This window comes from Corvus cornix, chromosome 1 (assembly GCF_000738735.6).
Source record: "Corvus cornix cornix isolate S_Up_H32 chromosome 1, ASM73873v5, whole genome shotgun sequence".
NCBI classification, from domain to species: Eukaryota; Metazoa; Chordata; class Aves; order Passeriformes; family Corvidae; genus Corvus; species Corvus cornix.
Window position 1 is genome coordinate 99,232,972 of NC_046332.1, and position 27,498 is coordinate 99,260,469.

A 27,498-nucleotide genomic window follows, 5' to 3' on the forward strand; every position below is an offset into this window, starting at 1 on the left:
TAAAAATAAATAGCTATACAAATGATGTGCCATAAAATAAGACTATTGTTATGCATAAGAATGTGTCTCTTCCTTTGATGATGGTTCTTTGTTTTGTGATAAGGTGGTGAATATCCATGTCCTCAGCAAAACTTTGGTGGCGTTCATTAATTGTGCTTTTATGCAATATGACTGCCATCAAAAATGCTTTCAGGTCTTCAGTAAAGAGTGACTGCCATTGTTCTTCCTGTTATACTTCTTGCATCTAGGAGAAGCAGCATGTAGTTGCATGCAGCACTCCCATGACCTCCCAGGGAAACAAAGAAGTTTATCGCCAAGGCAGCATTCACACTCTATCCAAAGCACACAAAACCTAATGGAAAATGTGAAATAAGCTGAATGATATGTACATGAAAAGTTGAATTGTCTTGTTTTGATATGGAGAATTTAAAGCAGGATAAAAATAACGGTGCTATCACTTATTTGGTGTCTTTTGATGAACTTCCTTGAAAGAAATCTTTATATATTCTACCTCTGTGAGATATGGCAGATGACTACATGTTTCCATTTTGTGGAGAAACAAATTCAAATACACCAAATCTGGGAGTTAGTTACCCAGCTATGTATTGAAGCACTTGTGCAGATGTGCAACTGAAGAGCAAGACTCTTTGCTTTGACTCAGTAAGCAGTATTGTCCTTCATCTTGTTTGGTTTCCAATATAAAATTGTTCAGTAAAGTGATTTTAATAAAGAGCCTTCTGTTTGAATTATTTGACAGTCATCTTTGATATTTAAGCTGTGACATGTAACTCTTCGTGATTTTTATTCGTATGCAAAATACAAAGTAGCACAGCTGAAAAGGAGAAATTTTAAAAATAAAAACATCCCACTTTGCAACATTCAAGTACATGCTGATTTTTCCTTATCTGACTGCAAAAACTTTTCTATATCGAGAGCTGAAGGAAGATAGAAGAGGAGGCATTCATCACTGAGCTTTATGTGCTTTATATACAGACCCAAACTTCCACTAGGCCTCTGAAAAATGCAATTTGATTGCGGGTTTCTGCCTACCTTACTGTATGGGACAGATCCATACAAGAAGCTGTGTCATACTGAATAGAAATATTAAGTGGAGTCCCATAGATTGTTGGTCAGCCCTTGAACCTCTGAGACATGTAATAGATGCGGGTGTTCCAAGGGCAAGTGTGAACTGTGAACTGGTTCATCCTGAGAACAACATAGAAATAAGAAAATAATGAGCTGCAGGTGAAATGTGAAGGGATTTCAATCAGATGGATAACTGGTTTGACACAAGGCTACTGTCATTTCACTCTGACATATTGGAAGCAAATAGTCTTACAGGGCAATCTGTAAGGAGTTTAAACAGAAGCAAAGTGTTGTGCGGAAAAACCTGACAACTGTACATAGCATTTCTGCTTGGGGAAAAACATACAGAAGCTCAGATTCCTTCTCTCTCCTCTTCAAAGCACTCATTGTTTGTGAAGCTGGAACAGAGAATCTTGGCTTCACAGGCATTCAAGCGGATGCCAGGCTGTAATGATCTATGCTTGCTGTATGTACACACAGCGTTAAGAGAAGGCAATGTTATTCAAATGAGCCTGTGGTTTACTAGATGAATTTAATTATTTCTGGTTTGGTTTTGCCCCTAGGGGCTAGTTTTTTACGGAATAAATTCAATATTAGTACTTACATGACTTGCAGTATACAAGCAGCACTGTTGAGAGCATACCAAAAGCAGTGTTCAATTATAGCTCAGTGAAGTCAGTAAGGACAATGAGGTTACATCTGTTATTCACAACCTTCAGTGGAGAAAACTAGGTTGCACATAAACTGAATATATAGGGGGAAAAAAAGATGCTGAGATCAAGTATGGATACAATTTTGAGTGGAGACCTATATTCTCAGATTAGTTTCTCCCAAAATGATTAATAATATTTTCCCACAATAACAAAGAGAAAAAGTTTGCATACTCGGCAAAGCCTGTAATTCCAAACTTCTCACGTCTAAGGTGCTCACAGCCAGCTGTTTTTGTGAGAATGATTTTTGGATGGAACCACTGCAGAAATTTTGTAAAGGAGACTTCTTTCCTGCATGCTACCTTAAAGCGCTTCAACATGCTAACTGCTTTTGAAAAGTCATCTCTATCAGCAGAAAACAGAGGGACATTGGGTTTTGACAGAGCGATAGGCAGTGATTCAGGTAAGTCCTTGTAAAGTCGTGAATCTCCATTTAAAAAGAACTAAAACATTGTCATGCTTGGGGGAAGGTAAAACCAATATTTATATAGAGGAGGTCTGCAAGTGAGCTCTACTTAGGCTAAAGAGCATTGAGGTCAGTGTTCACGTAGGTTTACAGTCATATATCTCTAATGGCACATGCACTTGCTAGTAATTAGAAAAGATTATGTTTCAGCTGCTGCTTTGCCTGAATAGCTTCCCAGGCAAGTGCAGGAATGAGTGGGAGAAGGAGTTGTGCAGCAGTGGGCTTTTCATGCTGGTGGGAGATGGCAAAGCTACTGTGTGCACACTTGTGTGGCTCCCAAAAATAGTAGACAACCCAACTGAGCTAATATGAAAATGCTCTACTAAAGGGTTAGAGCATTAGGGAGGACAAATGTGCCAAGAAAGATCCCCTTCTTCCTCCACAGAAGGTGCTGCCACATACAAATGCATGACAGAAAATGCTGACACTGTCTCTTCGTTGCTGTGGGATGTGAAAGAGATGAAGGAGATAAAGTGAGAAATACATTTCTTATCCTCCACCATGTTTTGTTACCATGAAGCATCCTCACATTTGTGTGGACTGAGGCACTGAGCAAAAAGCCATGTGGAAGAAGAAGTACTGACCAGTTAAAACCAGCCAGTGTGTGTCCTCTCCACCACCAGCAGTGCCTTGCTGAAGAAGAGCTTGTTGCTCTCTCAGTCACCTTGTAGATGGCTCTGGGAATGGTCAGGGAGCCCATCACTCCTACTTAGACCACCTCCCTCATGAAAATTGGGTGGCATATTCCAACACTGCCTTTACACTAAAAAAATCATAAGATGTAAAAGTGACATTAAAATTAAGGACTTGAGAAATTAGCTACTCCATTAAAAGGAATATAGAGAGAAGTTAAATACTTGTCTAAGATATGTTTTGCTAATGATGATTTCAATCTGACTTTGAATTATATTCTGGTTTGTAGATTGACCTGTCAGACTGACTGCCAAAATATCCTACACAGCCCTCCAACACAGTAAACATCTCCATTAACAAATCTGTTACAGAAATTTGCCTTCGTTGGAGTGGAGACTGACTTGGAAGTGAGGTTTCTCTTTCCCTTACTCATTTTTTTTGTTGCAAGTGAATTGGCCCAAGGAACTTTTCAAAAAGCCCTTACAAGTAATTTAATTAATGCAATTGTTCTACTCATTACAGCCTTTCCTCTTTTCCATCTTTGTCAAATACGGTTTCCCTTTTGCTCCTTAATGATGCCTGTGGAATCTGCCTTCCCACTGGGAGGATACCATTTGTGTCTGGATAACTTAGTTGCTACAAACTTTATCTTATTTACAAAATAGAAATATGCCTTTTCCTGTAGACAGGAGGATAGTGCTGTGTTACATCACTCTAAATATGCATGAGTTTTAAAAATAATTTTTAATGCTATATAACTTCCACAGGAGTCATTACACTGACATCTGAACAAGAATTCTGAATATGGCTCATCAGAAATCCTTGATAGAAATAAGGTACAATAATAAATAAGCATGGAGTATTGTTATGTCTGGATCTGGTGATCTTTAATTACGGCTTGTTGAAACTCCAAAGTATAATTTCTGTGTGTGCCACCTTAACCCGATTGCCATTTGTATGAAGTGTTTATAGTTTGTCTGGGTTGTTCATTAGCCATTTTCAAAAGAGGAACGTTGCTTGTCACCGCTGATGTAACATGACCATGGCTCGGGTTCCATGCACAGCAGTCAGCAAGGTGTGAGCCTGTGTGACGTGAATCTGGATACCTGTTTCACGTCCCCCAGCAGCTCAGTCACTGGAAACAGCCAGAAATCATGGAAAAAGACAGACTGTGACTGGTCCCAGCTTTATTTTGAAGAGACCTGACTTGTCAGTCATTGGAAAACCACCTGTGATCTGCTTAACCTTGATCATAATTTGTTTCTCCCAGTTTCTGAGAAAACTCTGTGCCAAAATATGTTAAGGTAGGTATAAATCTTTTGGTGGGACATGACTTCTTGGGTCACAGTTCCAGCTTGCTTACGGTAGGGTGTCAGCTTCTGTTTGCTCAAGGCAGTAAGGAATGTGTCTAAGTTAATTATTACCTAGGACTTCTCTAGATCTAAGTTTCTAAAACAGAAAAATATTGTTAAACACTTCTGGCATCACTGAGACTTCTTTCTTTTTCTCTTACATATCCTGGATTGATTCCACCATGCATATTCACAATGAGTTGTATCTAATTCTGCACATGGGATTATGTCATAGGATCTTATCTGGCAGGTGCAAGGTTGGAAAAATGCAATCTAAATTTTTCTCCTGATTTTACATTTCCCAGTAACTAAGGAACATGTACAGCAATAGCTCTTGTTGCAGCTCTGTAATGCACCTGAAAATCAGTTTGCTTGTTTTACCAATCTGTTTACTGGTTTTAAGATGATAAATAATAGCATATGAAGAATTTTCCTAAGGATGTCAAATGCTTTATATAGCTTTGTTGATATAACATGAGTGCAAAAAAATTACTTGATTTAATGCAAACATCAATACATACAAGTCAAACATAAGCTGAATGTTAAACAAACACATTGTAAATCCAAACAAGCCATAGATACAAGATTAGCACCACCACTTCTCTCCTCCAGCTCTGCCCACTCTTTTCAATGAGCCTGGGACATGCTCAAAGCTCCAGCACTGTCAGTCTGCCCCCAGTTTCTTATCTCCGTTTTTTCCACACCTCAGTTCCTTTCACGAATGGCCAGCACTAGAGATGAGCTTGGAAGGAGAGGAGGAGCCCACTTTGCAAGTGAGAAACACTGTATGAAAAGTTCTGACAGCGGGTGTAATTATGATAAACAATGGGAAGAAGACTCTTACTGAATACATTCAACATCATGGTCTACCTGAATTATGCCCAAACTCAGTGTGTGGATCTTAATGTGTTGGGGTTTGGGAGGATGGGGTTGTGTTGGGCTTTTAAGAAAAGAGCCAGAACATTGCCAGAGCATGTTTTTCACATGATTGCTGGCAAGCCTATACTTTCTGATATGGAGAAGGTTTTCTTCAAAAATGTCTTCCCAAACCTCTGGAAGGCCTGATTCAGTCACACCAGCAAATGTAATATTATGGAATACTGCATCAGGGGAGCAGGTTTGGATACTGGCAGCTTGGTAGACCAGTGTAACACCAAAGTCAAGTCTACATCTTGCTTTCATGCCTCTGTAATATAGAACCTCAAGGGAGGCTCTGAGACACAGATCTTCACTTGAAGTCTTAAGTTCAGAGCTTCTCCTCTAGCTCCTATTCTTTGTTGTACATAAATTATTGCCAATCTGCAGTACCACACACCAAACAGCTCAGACAGACAGTAAATGGAAAGAAACAGACACTTCTAGGCATTATTCCTCTTAACTGTAAAGCAGCGAGCTGAATTAGGTCAGATGAATCACATCCTAGAAGCCGCTGTGGCAGCAAGCAGTGGGTGACCAGCAGAGACAGCCAACTGCACCATAGGCCTCTGGTGTCAGACGATGCGAGTCCTGTTTATGAGGATTGTTGCCAAGACCAAATGAAGCTAGAGCATGTCTAGGCTGACTGTTGTGTAGAAAAAAATCACCTCTTTCTTGCCCTTAAGTAAGGTTCGTAAGATTTTTATTTTTTTCCAAACTGATTTTGCCTAACATGCTACTTAATAATTGCCCTATGGTATTGCCACCATACTTGACCTACTGATTACTTAGAGACTTCTCTGTGTTGAAATGTCATCAAACCTGAGGCACTGACTCGATATGCAAAGTTTTAATTTTTTAATAATTCCTATGAAGCACTAGTTAATCTTCTTCCTAGTGGCACAGTCAAATTGGCAACTTATCAGCACTGTTCTGTGTATTCATTTATTTAGCAAAGCCTGCCTTTGGCTTTACAAAATGGCATTGACACCTTATCCTTAGAAACCACATTGCAGCCAGTGGACTGAAACTGCTGTAGAGCAAAAATAAGGGCTGGCCTCATTGTAGAGCAGCCATAAAAATCAGGATGAGGCTTCGCCTTGCCTCAATTTAGTGGCTATCCCTTCTCTTATAATGGGATTCACTGGACTCTAACATATCTCTATAAAGATGAGATGCATTATATTTACAGGTGCCCTATTCTTCATGATTTCAGAGTCCTGGGTGAGGGGATTAAAAGTCTGCACTTGGTAAGATAGGTCCCATTATACCAGTTTAAATGGAAAAATGTTGGACATAACAGTGAGGGAGAAATTAATTTTGTTGTGAGTTGTAGGAGCACTGTTATTGTGGGTTTAGTTGATTTTCGTCCCTTTTTTTTATATCATGGCATCTTTTCCAAGGTTATAATCATGTTCATCTTAACAAAGTCAATCGTATTAAAAACAAATCCTGTACCGGAATTACCAGTTACATAACTTATGAAACCTTTTATTAAGGACCAGTTGTCATGACTTCTAGCGTATATATATTATCATTATCACTGGTTTCAATGTGTGTGCATCAAATCATGCCAGATGAACATCTGGCCCCAAATGTTCAGTATGTGCTTCTCAAGATGCTATTAAGAGTGTAGTGAGAGGAAAGGATCATGTAAAATGCTAGTTTATTTTGTCACTGGTTCATTAACAAGAGATGCTCTGAGAAAAGCAAATAAATAATGTTATTTTTTTCCCTCTCTAGTTCTGTCAGTGCCCCTCTTGCTGGAATTTCAGAACAGGGAAGTCCAGAAAGGGGAAACTGCTGGTGCTGAAGGTTGGCTTCTGGGACCTATCTCATTTTGTATCATGATATGACTAAAATGATCTCATTAATTTCTTCTGAGTAATGAGTTTGACCTCAGTGTCTAATGGTACAGGAATAACTACTGCCACGTCTTACATAGTGTGGGGACATAGCAAGATTGCTGTACAAAATATTGGAGAATATGAAAAATGAGTCATTAAAGATCCACATAAATCACATGCAACTGGGAGAAAACATAAGAGTGTAAGTAAGCGATCAGATTATCTACTCAAATGCACGTGAGGAAGTCATATGGGGTAAACTGCCTACATCATCCCTCAAACTATTCCACAAATATTGCCTGAATAATCTTTTAGATATGTAAGCCTTTACTCCTCTTCTGGAGATGTGGAAACTTAATGCAGTCTGAGTAGCTGTGAAGCTTGTTGATTAGGAGGATATCTCCAAAAACACTTGCTGAGCTTGAGATGAAAACTTGCTTTTTAAAAAGTGGTTTCTGATTAAAGAAGTCAAATTAGTGGTATCTTGTATGTAGATGAGTTAGAGAAATGATCATCTGTGGCTAACCCTGCAGGATGACACTCACTTTGAAAATACAGCCTCACATGTCTCAGGCTAAATACTGAATATCAGTAGCTCTGTTTGAACAAATGTCTCTACAAGTTGTCTGTTAACAATTTGCCCACTGCCAGAAATAAAATTAGTTTCAGAGCTAGGATCCGAATTCAGAAATTATGCCTAACCCCATATTTATACCATACTGCGCTTGGAGTTTTTCAGTACCCTGGAGTTTTTAAACTCTTAGATCATTTATTCAAACCACCCTTTACAAAACAACAATTACACTTGTTATAGTCCTGCTTAGCTGGAATCATAGCTTACCTTAGGAAAAAATCCTGTCTGCTCTTTGCACAAGTAGAGATGTTTACCTCATCATGTGATCCCAAAAGAAGGGCCCAACCACAAATTTGCTAATAGACTAATGTCCAGCTGTCACGTAATAGACCCTGCAGACACCAGCATTTCAACAAGGCTGGTGATGGAATGTGCTCAGCCTCTGTCCTGAAAATTAAGACTCCAGACTCTCCATTGGCACTTTTTTAATGGAAAGGTACATAATGGTCTCCATTTCTTTTCTCCACTGTGTGAAAATATGAGTGGCACAGTACAGTTAAAACCCAGGTTGTCATCTTTGCTTTTACAGTGAGGCTCTGGAGCCTTGGTGTGGATTTCTCTAGTGTGCTCTCCATCCACTGCGGCCACTGCACGGGAGTGATTCTGTCTTCTGTTTTCTTGCCCTTCTAGGGGCCTGCAATGAAAGGTCCTTAGCCTTGGTCACTAGCCTTTAGCTGAAATGATCTTGGTTAAACTGTGATCCCTTCCAACCTTACAGTGATTCTGTAACCATCACTGCAGCAATGCTAGCAGTGTCTGTGATCCAGCTGCCTGTGTTTCTGTTCTGGAGGAGCTTTTCCCCTCGCTGGGAGAGGTCGCATTTCTTTGTGATTTGGTTGGCCAGGGTGAGAGCTGTGGGAGAGCAGTTGGGTCTAGCTTGTTGGAAATGGGATGCCATTTAACTAACTGCTTTCAGCGCATCCATTTCCATGGTGGCTGCCTTTTATGGTAAAGACTCATACATCTGCCATGCAGCTCAATGACCAGAGCCACCACTTTTCCCTCCTGTTTTGCTTCTCTTCATCTGCTTGGACACAGCAGTTCCTGTCACCCACTGTAGTCTGGGGGTAAGGGCTGGTGCACATTCCCACAGCTTCCCATGAGCCTGTCACCCCAGCCTCACTGTACCATCTGTCCTTTCTCCTTCCCTGAAAGAAGCTGTGCCCAGTGCTGGACTCCTGGAGTAAGAGCACGGGTTCTGAAAAGAGGAAAGAGTACTCCCTTGGAAGTGCTCAGTTGTCATCAGACTTTCTCAGCTGAAGGATTTCTTCATGCAGGATCACTGGGGAATAATTAAATAAAAGGAAATATTGTTTCTTTAGATGAAGAAATTGTGTTTCTCACAGGTGCTTGTAAGATGCCTAAGTTCTGGAGGTATAAGATCCTTTTAAAGACCTACTTTTCAAAAACAAGAGGCATCCTCCTTTGAAATCTGAGGTCTTCAGCTGGGCAGAGGAAAACTTAGACATATGCTCATTGGGTGTAGTGGGCTGGTTTGTACTGTTCATCCTGTGATATTTAATTGACAAGAGTCTTTCTCTTGCTGTCACTTCTTTTTTTTTTTTTTGCTTAAGGAGAAGAAAGCTTTGTTTCGTTACAACCCCGAAAGTTATATTCTATTCTAAGAACCCCAGCCAAGGCAAAGAAAACAAAGCACAACTATGCTTATCCCTCCTTACACCAGCAGACACTGACACATCATTAACACTAGGCTGGAATCACACATGATCCAGTCCGCATGAACATACTTTTCTATGTTTGTTAAGGTTAATCTCAAGGCTTGTTTCAAGGTGAAGCTACACAACCATTTAAAAATTTGTCATTAAATCACTACAGCCAGACCATGGGACTGCAATTTTCTCATTGATCCTCCCGTGTCAGCAGCATCAACATGGATTGGCGTGTGGGAGCGTCACTGCCGTAGAACCCCCCTGTGTCCCCCCATTGCCTCTGGTAGCTCTCAACCAGCAGCAACATTTGTGGCTCGATAGCCAATCTGACAGAGGCAGTGGAACTGGATGAGGCTGAGCAAGACACACAGAGAAGGGTTGTATGCGTGTTGTGGGTCTGTGTGCATGTGAAGGGTACAGCAGAAGAGGTACAGATTCACCAACCAAGACTGCTGAGTTCCAGGACTTTGCCACCTGCTTCCATCAACTTTAAATACAATGGACGTTTATGATAATCCGTTGGGAATCTTCACTGTGATTCAGTGAGTAAGCTAATACATCTGTACTTCCCATTTTAAGCTAATGGGAATATAAATATTTAAATATATGCATACTTTGCAAGGGCAATATGGTTTTGAATACTCACACCTCTGTGTCCTTAATGGTAAGACATGTTTTGAAATGACTTAGTTAAACACTGAAAATAGTTTGATCTTTGAATTAAACTAATCTAAGCAGCGTTTCAACAAGAAGTAGCACAGACATTCTAGATAATGTATTGAAAATGACATAGAACTGCAGTGAACTTCAGAAATTGAAGAGAGGAATCAGGCATTTTCTTTCCGCAAAGAATGCTGACTCTCTCGGAAGTTTTAAGAATGTTTTAGTAAGCATGTATTTATGTCACAAATGGATTTGAAAGATCCTGAAAGTTATGAAGCAAATTCCCATTAAACTGCATAGTATGCTTGCCTTTGAATAATGAACTCATACTGTAGATAAATTATTCAAGATTTCACTGTATTGTATGTATGTTGGGTCATAGCATAGGAAATGATGTTTGTTTAAAGTCTGCCTCTCTGCATTTATTTGCTAAATGAGGTTATCCAATACTTAGGAGGGCTGGGAGCTGATATGCCTGGATTCTGTTCCCAATTCCACCAAAGACAATTCTTCAGCCAAAGTCATGTTAGCTTGGGGGTTTTTGTTTGTTTGGTTTGGTTTTGGTTTTCTTATATTGTTGTTATTGTTTGTTTGTTTTCTCTTTTTGAATCTTTGGTGTTTTTTCATCTCTAAAATGGATGTAAAACTAGAACTTAATGAATAACAGTGCGTCAGGAGAATTAAATTTTGCGTAATCCAAATCTTCAAGAATTATAAAGCTTTGGACTCATCTGGTGCCTTTCTACTTGAATAGAATTGTCTCTTCCCATTGAACTGGACTGCAGCTGAAATAATTTTCTCTGGATCTTTCAGTAATGTATGTTTTTTGTGCATTATTTAACTTGTTTTGCCTCTATTTATTTTCCACAAATACGACAAAATAAAATAAGCCCAAAGACATCTGTAAATTTTCATTAACCATATGATTGTCAGATTTGTGTATCTATTCCTTCTGCATTGTTTCCTTTCATTACTCTTAAAAGTTTTAAATTGATGCTAGAAACTTTTTTGAATAGGGACCTTGTCTTTGCAGGTTGCCAATTAAAAAGCTAGTATATTCTGGAGTATATTAAAATAAATTCCAGAATTCTGAATAGTTTCTTTATCAACAAAAGTCTGTTCTTCCTCCTCCCCATGATCCCTAAGGCAGATGGGCCACTGCTGCGGGGCCAGCTTCCTCCCTTGTTCTGCATGCAGCAGCTGAATACAGGAACCGGGCAGACTGCAAAAAGAGAGAACAGAGACACAAAAAAGATAGCAAATACAGAACCACATTCATAAATAGTTTCCTTTCTCCACCTTCCCTCCTCCAAAGATGAGAAAACAAACACCAAGCCTGGAGCAGGCAATGCAAGTGGAATACAAACTGACACAGTCTCGGGAGCAGCAGAAGGTTTGCTGCTTCAGCTCCATGGATGTGGGACCTGCTTGGGGTAATGCTGTTGCTCTTGGTCTTCCAGAGCCTCTGGATACTTTGCCTTTGAGGACTGCTGGGCTGCTATGTAAAGCAAGGCAACCACTGCCAGTTTAATGGGGCATAGCAACTGAGACCCTGCAGGAAGATTTGCTGAATAAATTGGTGGAAAGATAGGTTCATCTTTCCATATGCTCCTTCAAATTTCAGGGGGGCTGAAGTGATTCTGTGATTCTGTCAAGTGTGTTTGCAAATTCAGACTTTTCAGTAAGGGTTAAGGGCACCCTAAGCCCAAAGACTGTACAATGGGTGCCGTTACTGAAGTTCATATGCACTGGAGTTATGCTCAGCAGGCTTAGAACTGATCTTTTTTTTTTCAAGTGGAATTCTTTGAACATATTACATCAGAACAAAAGATGCTTGGAATGAGTGGGCAGTGCTTATGCAGGCTCTATCATGGAGCTATGAGAAAGAGGCAGAACTCTCTGTTATGCACATTCCCCTTAAAACATTAAGAAAGCTGCCAAGTCCTGAACAAGCATAAGGAATTTGAAAGCTTAAAAAGAAAGGAAATATTCAGATACAGTCATTACAGTCCCTGTTCTTTGATTATCTGGATAAGGAATGCCAGGGATACAGAGTGAATTAAATAAGGTTCTTGTATAGCCATCAAGTGCCTGTATTATCTGCTGCAGAACCAGAATTCAGTCTTACATACATAGGCTTTTTTTTTTCCAGAGAGCTGAGCTATCCCCCAAAGTCAGTAATACAGCTCCCTAACTGCTTGTGGTGTACCCACAAAGCTTGATTAGGCATATGCTCCTTGATATAAATGGCTGAGTCTTCATCTCTGTGAAAGCCATTTATCTCTATAAACAACTCTGCTTTATTGTGTTCAGAATGGAGATATGCAAGAAAAACCAAAACACACCAAACCAAAAAAACCCCAAAGAAAGCAATATATCTCATCATCTTACCCACAAGAGTTGAGAAGTGAGGGTTATGCCTGTATGTTGGGGTGTTCTTCTGATTCTGACACACTCTTCTTTGAATGCCCATCAAGCTCACTATGAAGTGAACTTGCAGGAGTTTAACCAGAGGAATCAGCTTACTGGAACACAGTGTTTGTGGTTTCTGTGATTTGGCAGCAATAAACATCTCCCGTGTGCAGCTGCACAGTGCTGTCCCCAGAGCACCACTCCTGACACATGAAGTTTATAAGACCAGGTGTCCCACCATGGACATGCCTGGAAGATGAAAATGTCCAGCAGTGATGGCCTGAGACAAATAGACTTTAGGAGCCAATTCTCAAAAACTTGGCAGAAAAGGCTCATAATGTAAAGGACTCTAAAACAGTGATTTGTACTGCTCATTGTTAAACTTTCAAATTACAAAAAAGGCAGGTATTCCTAATTTGTGTCTCTTTGTCCTTATAACATTAAAGTGCTACCTTTTCCAATAAAGAGGGAAAAATAATTTACTAGCTCTCATAGTGGTTCACCAAACTAAACAGTTTTGTGTTTAACCGTGTACAGACAATGTGAGCAGCTGGTGATGCGTTTATTAATTCAACAGTAAGAATCTCTTCCTACACAAAGTATTTCCCTGGACCAAGACCTCTCCTAAGAGATCCCAAGATGTGTTTGCATTAGTAGTTTAGTTCAGATCAGGAATGTACTCAGGAAGCAAATATTCTGTTCTGTTTACTGTACTTGCATTGTCAGTGTGAAGTGGTCTTGGAGCACACAAACTGGATGTCCCTCTGCTGAACCAAGTAGATGGGGTCCAGCAAGGCACCTGCTACACACCAACCACTCAGCATCCTGTGTAGGGCCCAAATGAGAGATACTCCAAAGTAATACCGCTAAAATGTGTACAGGTTGGCCCTCAGCTGCCCTGTACCCACAATTTCATTCTACAGATCCACTCCAATTATGCTGTGCTACTTGTTAATGCAGAGATGCCCTAGACTTCTAAAGGGGACAGTCAAAATCAGACTGGCACTGAGCCAGATCTGCTATTAGCTTGCCGGCCTTTGCAGCAGTTAGCATTGAGATTATGGAGAGGTGCCGAGCAGGAAATCTATGACTGCAGTGTGGGTGGTGTTTAAAGCAGATTTTAGCTTTAGGTTAGATGAGGGTTTCTGAAAGAGTGGTCTTAGTGACTTTTTTTGCTTCTAGATATGGTGTGTTGTTCTCTCTGGTTTGTTTTTTTTCACGCTATGCTCATCACCATTATGTGGAAGGTTGTATTAGGATAGAGCAAGTTCTAGCCAATGCCAACAAAAAACAGCAGTAAAACCCATTGTCACAAGCCTCCACTTTGAAACAAAGGCAAGGTAGAGCAAGTGTTACAAACACTATCAGGGAGATCATCTGGGTGATGTAACTGGATCTGTGACCTTCCTTAACTCACAGGGGATCTTTTCTGCTCAATAGGCCACTGAAATAGCTGACTTCTGGCTAGATTTAAATAAGCCACTTGTAAATAATTTTGTCATGTGTACTGGGAGGGAACAAATTTGGCTGCAATTGATTTTGTTCCTGTACTTTCACAGCATTTTGCCACAAGCCCTCAATATTGAAAATCTTCCCAGACCTACAGTGAATTCACAGTGGCTGCCCTAAATATCTCATGCCTGCTATTTTCTCTTTTCCTACATGTTCATGTTGAATAAACATTGAAACCATTTCTGTCCTTGAAATATTTGCATACTGTGGTGAAGTCTCCAAAAAGGCAAACGGATAAAATTGTTCTGTGATCAAGTCTGTAAGTGATACTTTACTGAGAAGGTACAGATGGGAAGAGCAACCATCTCACTGTTAATCTGAGTTGTGCTATGTTTGCATCTACTGTAAAGCTTACATTCATTTTAAAGGGTGGGATATTATGGAACACTTTGCTTCAGTCAGCTGTTCCAGTTTAGCTAAGAGTAGTGAAAGTGATTACAGCTATCATCTCACACTAGACCATTGTCCTGTTTTTGTGGAAGGATGGGTGCCCTCAGACATAGGGGCACTGAACTCTTGTTGGACAGGAAAACAGTGATGGTCTTTGACATGGTGACCCACAGCAGAAAAGTAAATCATTATGACAAATGCTACTCTCTTGACAAAGGCCAGGGACTGACAATCTTGGCAGAAGGTCACCTGGCAATGTGCTCAGTGTTGGCTCTGCTTTAAGCAGAAGGCTGGAAGAGAGACTTCCAGAAGTCCCTTCCACTCTGAATGACTCTGTGATGATGTTAACAGACAGTGGGGAGGAAAGATGCTAGAAGTAGCTTATGAAAAATGTTAATGTGCCTCTCAGAAGTCCTAGACCTTAAACGTAAGCAAAATACTGATGTTGATGAAATCAAGAGAGCTGCAGGCAATTACAGTACAAGCGTGAAAGATTGTATTAGGGAATCAGATACATGGTTAAATTGGCAATAACACATTTGTCTCCCTCCTCTTTGATGTCCTTCCTTCCACCTTAATACCCAAACTTGCCAGTGGCACAGTTTGTAGTGCCAACTTCAGTTTTGACAAAGTTGATAAACTGAAAAGGCATTTTTTGTTCTGTACTGAGATTGGCCAGCTATTTTTTGGTCTTTTAAATTGGGAGACCCAACTGAAACATAGCTTTCAGTGGTCCTGATGGTTTAAATACGCTTAGCTGGTCCAGCTGCAGACAAACATCCCCAAATTGTTCAGTCTCGGTTTGCAATAAAATCTCAGTATCAAGATAGCTCAGGCTTGTAAGGGTCTGTATGTGGCAGAGCAGAGCTTAGTGTGGGCTGAGACATCCTGGTCTTCAGCATGACAAACTAGAGCTCCCTCAGAGCTTGGGGTAACTCTCCTCTGCAATCCACCATGAAAAAAGCTGTTCTTGTGCACCTCGATTCAATAACGGGTAGAAATTTCTTTTTAAAATAGTTGTCTGACACCTGTCTGCATCATGAATCACTTTTGATAATTTGCCTCTTTGAGCCCTGTTTTCAGAGCTATTCATTGCTCATGCTTCCACTTACAGCATGTCTGGAACAGAGGGCCCTTATCTGCAGCTCTGCTAATCAAGCATCAGATGTTTCTAGTGTTTGACAGCAGAATCGGTGGTCATTTCAGAGAGTTCTTAAGTATATTTCTATGATTTCATGGTGAGTTTTACTGTAGAGCTGCTGAGAAAGAAAAATACTCATTTGCATGCTACAAAGCATAGGCAAGGAGCCAGATCTGTGCTATTACAATATCTGATCTCTGTAAGGCAAACATCCTTTTGAAAGGAGCTAATGTTTCTGTCTATTCAATTCTGATTCACAGTTCAGCACTTTCCTCATTCAAACACCCTGGGGAAGAGTTAACTGTATTTTTCTCTTCCCCTTTTATCTTTATTCCTGGATTAAGTGAAGAAATTATTGGTTCATGTTACAGCCCTTTTATCCCCTTGCAGTAAATCATATGCAGTATTTTTTGCTATTGGTATGCTGCATGTCACGTATACCCTGTTCATGTCACACTGAAATAGTTAATTGTTTGCATGACAAACATTCAGGTTGTATCCTATGAGTTGCCCCATGGGGGTACATGTTGTTAACTAATGCATACAGTGCACATATCTTCGAATGAGCTTTTCATCAAAACCAAAAAATTGCTATAAAACACTTAATAACAAATGTTATTGATTATTTTCCCCTTCTGTTTATGAAGAAAAATTGTAATATTTTATATAGTCATTAGTAGAATCTCAGCAGTAGTTTCTTATCTGCTGTTCACTTGCTGCCTATGCTTCACAAACACTTCCCAAAACTCAAATGACAAGAATCATGAGCTGTAGTATCTTCTTTCTGAGGGGACATGACTGACTATTAAAGAACCTTTAATTCTGTGAATACCAACTTTAAAATTATTTTTCTATTAATACCATGCAAAATTCAATTCATATTTATCACTTGTATTCCTGCCAGGAAATATAATTGCTGTTCACAGAAAGCAAGTATGGAAAAAAAATTTAATTTAAATATTTAAACATTTAAACATTTAAACATTTCCTATATATGCTTTATCTGTGAAAAAAAAAATCCAAACAAAACAAGCCTAGACCAAATCCACAAAACTCTTATGATAGGAAGCACTTTGCATTTATCAACACAAAAGCTAGTCATGTCTTTCTCATCAGTCAGTCTGCTTATGCTTTCTCTGAGCAGCAGTTGCCCTCTACCTACACCTGCAGTGTCCGTATGGACCCCTTGCCTTTCCAGATGAACAGGCACAGGAGCTAATTATTCTTGAGATGATCCTCCTCATAAAGTCTGGGGAGCATTTCAGAAGCACAGCACAAGCCTCTCCCTGCTGAACCAACATTCCCAGCATGCTGAAATGCCGAATAGATAACTTCCCTCCAAAATCAATGCATGGTATATACTGCTCCTTCATTTAAATAACATCTTTTTTATCTCACGGCTTCGGGGTTAGAGGTGTGTAATGTGAAGACAAGTTATCCCTGAATGGTTTCAGGCTTCAATTGCAACCCAGTCTATTCAGGAATCTTTTTCTTCCAAATATTTCTGCTTGGTGCCACTGTGGCTTTACTGACAAATTCTCTGCTCTGTGAGTGACAGCCCAGAGCAGCATCAGGTATGAACTTAAGGCCTTTCCAGCCAGTCCTTCCTTCCAAGGGCAGGCCAAAGGCCCTGCTGGTGCCCCAGAGCCTTCCTGCTGCAAGCCCCTCGTGGGGCAGCACCTGCTGAAGGAGCAGCACCTGCTGAAGGAGCAGCACCTGCTGAAGGAGCAGCACCTGCTGAAGGGGCAGCACCTGCTGAAGGGGCAGCACCTGCTGAAGGGGCAGCACCTGCTGAAGGGGCAGCACCTGCTGAAGGGGCAGCACCTGCTGAAGGGGCAGCACGCTCAGCCCGGGGAGTACGAGGTTAAGGAGGCTCTGAGCTCCTGGTCTGTGGCTGACCGAGCAAAGGCATCCCAGCCTGTGTGGGTTTGTCTGTTCTTAACCCCACTCTCAGCCTTGCTGGAGGGGATTGTACAACAGCTGTGCCTCACAAACTCAGCTTCCCAGGGTAGGAGCTTCCAGATTAAAAGCTTCAACAGTTCTTTTGCAGAGGTACAGCAAGAGCCTTTTGTAGGAGGCACTGCTGCTTCTAAATACCTGTGGTTCCACGGATACATGTTAGCAAAGACGTCAGAGTTTCGCAGCTTGCCTGGGGTTTTTCTAAGATCCTGCCATCAGTCCCTGGGATCTGAAGTGGGGGCAACGGGCTGCATTTCATTACATGTTTGTATTTAAAATGAGACTTTGTTTTCTTTTACCTCAACAGAACAGTATTAATGTTTTGTTAATGCTGATATATTGAAGCTGGAACAGCACAGCTCAATGGATGCTAATGAGCTTTAAACAAATGGAAAAGACATATGAGTCCTTGCCTAGTTCCAGCCTTGGCCAGCTGCAGCAGGTAGCAGGGGAGGTTGCTTGTGGGATACAAATAAGTAGCATCAGTCCTCTCCAGAGAAATTGCTCAACAGTCCTGCATATACTGACACAGGAAAATATCTCTCCAGCTGTCAATCCTTCAACCTCCTACAAGAGGAAAAAATTGCTGTGGTTTGTTGTGACTACATATCAGTTTAACTGGTTTTTATAATCAAATATTTTACCCACATAGAAAATAAATTTCAACGGTCAAGTATAACAACAAATTGAAAAAATACGTGTGGGACTAGGAAAATGGTATCCTTTTCTGTAAAATCATAAGCAAAAGCAGGGAGAAAAATCTCATGCTTTTAAAATTTTTTCTATTTATTTTAAGTAGTTAAGGTTGCTTTGAAAGGATACCTTCAAACATAAGGAAGGAATGCATTTTTTTCAGGATTTGCAATTTTATTCCTTGCTAAAGGTTATGATTTCTTTTTCTGTGCAACAGATTGACCTAGTCAGGAAGAGAATTGAAAAAAATTAAGCAGTGTTGAGCAGTCAGTGTATTTCTGAGCATCTCTATGGGAGGAAACATTTCTTATAAATTAGTATTCCTCAACTCTGAGAAGCTTTCTCTCAGATTCATATGGGTCAAAAAAGTTCCTCTCATGAAAACAATTTAGAAATTCAAAGGTAATCCAGTTCTAGGCTCTCTGCCATCCAGGTGCTTGTACCCAGCAGGAAAAAAAAAACATCTCCTTAATCCTTTTTAGTTTTTATAATTAATTGTTCTTCCTCTTCCCAGCAGTTCTTCTGTAGAGCACAAAAGTTACCACATCCAATTATACCTTTTTGTCCTTGCTTATAAAATCTTCATGTCTCCTCAGTTATATATTAACACAAGATTAATCACTTGATTAATCTCGGGTTTTTTTCCTCATCTGGCACAGTGACAGCCACCAGCCATTTGGTGGCATGTTCTTAGGGTTTTTGTGCAGCCAATATATGTGTGTGACTGCTTGGGGAAAAAAGAGGGTGAGCTAGAGAGAAAGAAAGAACAAGAACACTAGTATCACATTTAGCATGGTAAATGCCATGGCATTTTGGAGACACCAGCTTCCACATGTGATCATCTAATAGCTTCTGGTCCACATTGTTGTGTATTTCATTGTTTATGTAAGAGAGGCTGACAGGAAGGGCACTCTTGGCAGTTAATGATCACTGTCATTGACCAAGCCAATCAGTCAGTAACTGGAAATATCTGACCTTTATGGCTTCCTTCATTTGATGAGTCTCTTTAATCATATATTTTTTTAACCTTTCCTCTTGGATCTGATACTGTGTGCTTTGATATTAATGCAACATGCCATAATAGAATGAAGAAATTTTTCTTTCTCAGACAGTTCCTTACAGTTATTGTAACCAAAGGGAAAGCAAGATCTGGTTCTGAAAGCTCCAGCATGTTTACACTGTCTTCTAAAGTTTTCCTTCACTTCCCTTACCTTTGCTGGAACTGCTATCACTTTGTCCTGTCCGCTGCATTTTATCTTCAGAGTTCATTTCGGAAAAAGCCCTGAATTTGTCAATGATTGTTTGCTTGAGGTCTGCTACAATATGAGAATTTTAACCTAGGGGATTTAAAGGTTTCCAAAATTGACTTTCTCTGAGAAAAATGAACTGTTTGATGAAGACTGCAGCCTTTCTTTGGGAAAAGGTTATTGACAAAATTTTAGTTTTCAGATTACTTGGGGTTTATTTGTGAATTCAAATGTTGGCATGAACAGAAATCAATTTACTAGAATGTCTCATATTCACAAAGTTCTTAAAAAAACTTTGCTTTGAAAGCCATCTTGTGCGTAAGTTGCATTTACTACAGTAAATACTTGTATACTTCTGGCCAGGGAGAAACATTTTGAACACAAGCCCTATGAGGAATGACTGAGGGAGCTGGGGTTGTTAAGCCTGGAAAAAAGAAGACTCAGAGGTAACCTTATCACTCTCTACAACTTCCTGAAAGGTGGTTGTAGTCAGGTGGGGGTCGGTCTCTTTTTCCAGGCAACAACTGACAGAACACAGTCTCAAGCTGCACCAAGGGAAATTTAGGTTGGATTTTAGGAAGAGGTTTTGTACTGAAAGAGTGATAAAGTTTTGTAATTGTCTGCCTGGGAAGGTGGTGGAGTCACCATCCCTGGATATGCTTAAAAAAAGATTGGATGTGGCACTTGGTGCCATGGTTTAGTTGAGGTGGTGTTAGGGCATGGGTTGGACTCGGTGATCTTGAAGGTCTCTTCCGACCTGGTGATTCTGTGATTCTGTGATTTATTTAGGCATATATGAATACAAAGCAGAACCTCAGATATACAAAGTGTGTTAACATCTAATAACTTTATTTAAAATCATGGCTAGTCAGTAGAGTGCTGAAGGCTGTGTTTGACTTGGTGGCCCTCAGTGAGCAGAGAGCTCGAATCAGGCGTGGGTGCTGCTGCTCTGCCCTGCTGGAGCTTTGGAGTGATGGCTTTGCTCCCCATTAATGAGGCTTGGAAACACATTGGCTGTGCAGCCAGGTACAGCAGACATGGGCAAGTTCAACTCAGCGGCCAAATTTGTTTCCATGGTCATATTTTGTTTTGTCCTCTGGTTAAGCCTATTTCATGTGTAGCATAACAGACACTGTAATACACAAGAGAAAGGGACCACTCCAACAGCATTGAACCAGACACTTTGCAAAGGGAAAGTAGCACAACTCCAGTGATTTCAATGGGCATTCCCATTAACATAGTGCCTCTAGCTGGAAAAATGAAGGAAGGTTAATGTTTCCTAATGTATTCTGGTCTTCTTTTGCTGAAGCTCAGAGACACTCTGTCCTGCCCAGTGTGAAATCTCTGTATTTGACTCAAGCGTCACAGAAAAGGTTAGAGTTAATTATGAACTGTACCTTTAAGCAATAGATTTTCTGTATTACAGCATTCGGGTAAGTTTGGACAATATTTCTAAAATGATATGAAAATTACTTCTTGATGTTTTTTGAATTATTGTTTGTGAAGTGTTTGTTGAAATTACTATGCTTCAGTGAATTGGTGAAAAATTACCTATCCCTAAACACCTGAGATACTACAGTAATTTTCTATACCTAGAACAATATTGGTATAGCACTCTGTGAGCATTGTGTCCACAACAGTGGGCTCTCATTTCTGGCACCAAGAAGCCAATGAGCAAAATGAACTGATGTTCAAAATTGCAGGCCTCACCCCTAGAAATTCACAAAACCAAGACCTGTATCTTGTTACCACACAGATCCCTGCCTTGTTTTCTTGGTAACCCTACACATCCCCTAACTTCAGCGGTGACAATTATGATGACATTGTGCCCCGAGACCAGCTGCTGCAAAATGCCATCCCTGAGATGCTGCTAAAAAACCCCACCAAACCCAGCCTCCCCCTTGTGAGGGAGAGCAATTCGTGCTGTGCCTGGTAACGGGACACTGGGGAGTGAGCTCCAGTTTGCAACTCAGCTAATGAAACATTAATGAAGTCCTTTCAAAAGAGGGAGCTTTACTTCACACTTCTGAACGCCTAAACCCAATCTGTAAATGTTTGTTTTCCCCATTTTAGCTTTTTAATTTATTCCTCAATTTTCTAACCTCTGAAATGATAATAAAATGTACTAGATTTGAAATAGAAGTCTCCAAACAGTATTTTAGCAATCTGTTAGGAGCTGGAATACATATGGATTACCCTGTAAATCTAAATTATTGGCACTCAGGAGAGATTATTTCCATTTATTTTGTTTTATTGTGTAATATTTTGCAGCTATGGCTGCAGTGCTGTTATTAACTTGTGATAGTTCTAAACCCTGGTAGGTGATTAGATCATTTACTATGTAAAATTCAGGCCTCCAAAGTAAGATGGTGCTAATCAGTCGAGCCATAGGAGTCCCAGAGGCTCACCCTCACCAAAGATTTTACCCCTAATGTATTGGATAAGTCTCAACAGAATTTTAGTTTGTAATTAGAAACAGTTGCTAGAATATATTTTTAATTGACTTGCTATTATAGAGATAAGATACAGAAAGCATTGTCACAGCACAGGATGATTTCAATTTATACAAAGAAGTTCATGACAGGAAAACAGTCTTTCCAGATACAAAGATAGTTTTGCATATTGCAAACATGCTATCAACCATTTGGAAAGAAGTATTTCTCTCTGTTGAAGTTAATTCCTTCTCATATTAGCATGAATTACTTATGTATCTTTAAAAATAAGATAGCTCTCTATGTTAAATGACAACTGGCCTTGGTGAAAGATAATTTTGCAACTTGGGCATTCAGGAGATAGGGAATTGCCACAAAGTCACTGTTGATCTTCAGGCAAGTGATTCTATTGGATTTCTTGCCTGTAAAGTGAGGTAAGTCATCCCTCATAGCTAAGGTAGGATTTTCCTTCCTTTTTTTCCTCTCTCTCCACATCCTTGCACTTTAGATGCATTTGAATTTATACACTTCGAAAAAAAAGTAAATGCTTGCTCAAGAAGCAAACAAACAGACTTAATCGAAAAATCTTGAGTATTTCAAAGTCTATCACCAGTTTCCACAGGGACGAGGACAGAGAGGGTCACTCACAGACAGTCACTCAGTGAAAGCTGTGAAGATTTTCTTCCGGCTACATGGAACCAGCCTGAGAGATGTCTTTCACCAAAGCCTTTCTGAGCCCAGCTGCAGCCAACGTTGATGCAGGCAGTACTTACTGTTTGCACAGCTTCCACAGCTGATAGGGGCTGCTAGTAGCTTGAATTATGAAGGGTTATGTCTTTTCAGGGTTTCATAAATGTAAATTGCCACTGTAACCACATACACAACAAACACGGGGTTTCTTAGGTAAGTTAGTGACCAAGATGGAAGAAGACTTGCCAGTTCCAAGTCCTGCATTTAACATACAATAAAACCTCTTCCCCCAGACACTCACAATATTTGATTTGAAAGTATAAAAATGTATTACTCTTGCTCTGTTATGTCTATTGGGGGCTCATTTCATGCACTTTTACTGTCCTAGCCCAATTGATTCAGACATAACTGAAATAAAAATGTTATTTAGAGAAGCAGGTGAATGTTATGTAAAACCAGAAAACTGCCATTCAGAACTTCAGTTCCTACTAACCTGCATGAAAATGCTGGAGGGAGTGTTCATCTTATTTTCTCAAACTATCATTTATGGCTTAGGTTTCAGACCATAAGTCAATGACAGCAGTTAATTCCAATAACAGTTAGAACACCCATTTAGAGGTGAAGTGATTTTAAGTTATCACCATTAATACAGCCTATGCTAGAAGAACATGCACTGGAGGAACTTCTCTCTTCAAACAGTAAGCATTTGTATTTGTTTGATATGTTTACAGACTGATGTAAATAGTTTTCTTTATAGAAAAAAAATACATATATATAACATGAATTGCAACTGAAGAGCAACTGGCTTTAGAAAAAATACAGAAAGACAGCACAGGGACACTTTCACATACTTAAAGCAACAAAGAATGACTTTTCCAAGCATTCTGTCAGCTCTTCAAAATGAAATTCATATGATCAGACATCCATGCATACAATCAGACATCCATGCACTCTGTGGTATGTGTTCTTTGCACATTTTTGTCAGTCTCATCTGCTGAGCAGCTTGCTCAATAAAGACAAAAAAAAAAAAAAAAAATCCAAACCATAAATTTTCCTTATGCTTTTGATAAAGGTGTTACATTATCTACATTATCAACATTTGCAGCAACATTGCACCAGTCTGAGATCTCATCAGAGCTCACAAAAGTAGCTGAGCCAGGTCTTATTGGCAGAGAGATGGCAAACTTCCAGCAGCTCCCAGGTGCTGCAGAGTTCAGCAGCAATTAAAGATGTGCCACTCTTTGCCTCTGAGCCAAGACCATGATAGCTTGTAAAGAGCCAAGACAAAGCTAGGAATATCCTGTCAGCTTTTGGACACAATGTAAAACTGAAGTTCTGGCTACATGTGGTCATTAAAAATCCCTTCAAGCATTTGGAAAATATAGTGCAATACTCCTTTATCCTGGACAGCTGCCACTCAGGTTTACTCCCTCATCTTGCAGCTGATGTTCCCCCTGTGGCCTCCTGTGAGCGTGGTGGTTTGGCTTTATCAACAGGGCTGGTGGATGGGAGTTTGCTTCATGCATGGCTTTCATTCTCTGCATGCCTGCTGTGATAGTGTTCTCTTCAGCTTTCAGCTTGCCTGAGAATTCCATCAATGAGAGCATGTGCTTAAAGTTAACGTGAGGAAAATGGGTAACCTCATTACTTGAGAAGCATTGTCACACAGGAGTTTTGGGGAATATTCTAAACATTTACATGTAAAACCTGTTTACCATTCCACTCAACCACTTCTGGACTGACTACCTCTTACAGTTAAGATCCTTAGTTTGTTCAAGAGATCTTTTAGAATACTTGAAGTTAACCATGCTTTGAGCATGCTCAAGTTCCTGCCCCCTGCAGACTGTACTGAAAGTGAAACAGAATCACAGAAATATCCAAGTTGGAAAAGACCTATACAATCATCGAGTCTAATCCTGAACCCAGCACTGTTATGTCCACCATTAAATCATGTCCCTAAGTGCCATATCTACACATCTTTTAAATACCTCCAGGGGTGATGATTGGACCACGTCCCTGGGCAGCCTATTCCAATGCCTGACTACCATTTCTGTGAAGAAAATTTTCCTAATACCCAGCCTGAACATCCCCTACTGCAACTTGAGGCCATTTCCTCTCATCCTGTCACCTGTAATCTGGGAGAAGAGACAGACCCCTGCCTTGCTACAACCTCCTTTCAGGTAGTTGTGGAGAGTGATGAGGTCCCCCCTGAGGCTCCTCTTCTCCAGGCTAAGCTTCCTCAGCCATTCCTTACAGGACTTGCTCTCCAGACCTGTCACCAGCTCCGTTGCCCTACTCTGGGCACATTCCAGCACATCAGCATCTCTCTTGTAGTGAGAGGCCCAAAATTGAATACTGGCTCCAAGGTGTTGCTTCACCAGTGCTGAGCACAGGGTGATCACTGTCCTAGTCCTGCTGGCCACACTATTCCTGACACAAACCACGATGGCAGAGCAGCGTACACAATTTGCATTGATGTAAATAACTACTCAGTATCCACAGTCATCAAAATGAAGGACTTTTTATCTCCTGACTGCCAAACTAAATAACTGAACAGTGTAGCTCTGTAGCTACAGCATGGAAAGTGAAAGGTGTGATGGTAAATGCCCTGAGGTCTCTATGTTACCTAAAGCATTCTTTCAGTAACAGCAAGTTGATTACAGTCTCACCAACTGACACTGTAGATCCAGTTGCAAAACTGGGGTTTGGCATTTCCCAGTACAATACAGCCCCAATTTTGTGCTCCTCCTGGATTTTGCATAATACAATAAAGCTGACACTGGTTTCCAAATATATATATACATACATACATGTATATGTATATATAGTGCCCATTCAGAACTCAAGGTCAGTATATGTTGGAGAGAAAAGAGGAGACCTTTATGGACTGGCTGCATTTTTGGGGAAAAATATTTAAAAGAGCAGCTCTTCAAAGCAATAGAACTATTTTAGGCACATGGTGTGATTCTTGGAGTTGTCCTCTGCATGGTCAGGAGCTAGACTTCAATGATCCTTGTGGGTCACTTCCAACACATGGTATTCTAAGATTCTATTATTTTAGAAGCTACAAAAAATATGACTGAGGTCAAGTAGTCAGCAAAGCAGTTCTGAAATTGTCAAGGGTATAAAAAAATAAAGTCTATCACCATGATCTATTTGCACTTCATCATCTGGATATCACCACCGAATTCACAGATTCAGACAGGTAAAAGTCCAGGAACAATGTGATAAACTAAAAAAGGGAACAAAGGTTTGGACTGGAATACAAATTATTTTTTTATATTATTTTGAAACTGATGTGGAACAAATTGCTACCTGCATTCTTTTCAGTCATACCAATAACAAACCCATAAATAACTATAAAACTTAAGTGAAGTAGAGCACTGCTTTCCATAGCTCGTGCCCTTGATCCCTGCAAATACCAGGAATCAGTCTACTTGTCTTCCACATGGTCTGATTAAAAGTTTTTTTAAATTCTATTTCACAGCTTTAGTGTTTTGAAAATGTTGTTATCCTCAGTTCTTTTCAATAGACAGAAACAGAGGTCTCCAGAGAGCCATTCATCTCATCCTAAGATAGGCATCTAAGGTCAGCAAATGGTCTCTGAAGATGATTCTATTAACTATAAAGGAAGAGTAGGCTCAGTTATGCAACTTTCAGAAGTCTGTAATTAGACAAGATGATTTTCACTCATCAAGCTACTTTTAGACAACTTTTTTTCCTCTTAAGATATAAAATCTCAACTTTTTAAACTAGAAAAATACACTACACCCTTGCAAATTTTAAAATCATCCATATAGTAAGATGGATTTTATTCTTCTGCACCCTAGACAAACTTTCAAGCCTTTCCTTTACCCCCCACTTGAAATGCCAGCATACTAGAGGGACACTGCTTTCTCTGTATTTCTAAGTGTAACTCAAATCAAAAGTGTTTTAAAACTCATGAAAAACATTGTACTTGTCACGTTTGCAGCTCAGGTTCAGGGATTTCCAGTTCATGTATGATTCAAAGGATCATCTAAATATTAGGATGCCTGTCCAAACTAAAATGAAATTCCAGATGCTTGAGATTCACCTGTCATTGAAGATAATGTTGCCATGAAGAAAACCCCAATTATCCCTCTAGCGATGAAATACTGAGAATAACAGTAGTGAAAATGGCACTCACTGAATTTACAGTGATGCAAAGGTATGAGCTGCCAGGAAGGAATGTGGGAGACATTTTGCATTATTCATACCAGGAGCTATACTCTGCTCCTTGCTGAGAACATACCTCTCCTATACAGTTTGCACAGAATCAGATACTGTCCACCCAACAATTGCATGTATCAGTTCAAATTGCTCATTGAACAGTGACACCTCACTCATTTCATGCTCCTCACCCTTTTCTCTGTATCATTCCTTTCTTGTGACCCTTTCTGTCAGAGATGTTAGTTTTAAAGGCAGCATGAGATTAACTGCATAATGCTTGTCTTTCAAGGCTGCCTTTGCTTTATCTCCATCCAGCTGAGCTGGACACCAGGATGCACCAACCCCGCCCCCCCGGAATGGCCGCAGCTCCCTGTAGCCTGTTTGCATAACAGTTCACTCCTCTTTCTAACATGACCACAATAAGAAGAGGGGCCACATTGTTTCCAGAAATAAAACAGATTACTTTAATCCTAAACCTACTGCAGAGCCAGGATAATAATTCTTTTTTTTTTAGCCATGTGTTTAACCATTTCTGAGGAGGCTAAAATAGCTAGACATTTGTGTGTATGTTATTCTTGTATAAGGAATAATCCTCAGCTGGTTTTATTAGGGGGTTGGGTTTTCTCCCTCCTGTTTAAAAAAATACATTCAGAAAAAAAAAAATCAAAATCAGAAGACTGCACAACCATTTGTTAGTCCCTGTAAAACAAACGTATTTAGAGTTTTCTCTTAGTCTGTCCACTTTTTCTCCAGCCAACCATTACTCAAAGATACGTTCACCTTCTTTCAAGGAGCAGTTATTACTACATTTTTCCGTGAAAGCCTGTATCTGCTGTCTCTTCTGATTAACCAGCT

General features: G+C 40.1%; 1 protein-coding gene across 3 annotated transcripts in view; it reads left to right on the forward strand.

Moving 5' to 3' along the window:
• The first annotated feature begins 9,644 nt into the window (after positions 1 to 9,644).
• Positions 9,645 to 27,498, forward strand: part of FRMPD4 (FERM and PDZ domain containing 4) — a 342,098-nt gene continuing 324,244 nt past the window's right edge. For 2 of the 3 annotated variants that reach the window (XM_019283039.3, XM_039550457.1), the window contains exon 1: positions 9,647 to 9,855. In XM_019283039.3, the coding sequence (XP_019138584.3) occupies positions 9,812 to 9,855 (44 nt within the window). In that variant the 5' untranslated portion in view covers positions 9,647 to 9,811. Of the gene's footprint in view, positions 9,856 to 27,498 lie in introns of all 3 variants that reach the window. The other variant, XM_039550465.1, reaches the window with a different exon arrangement.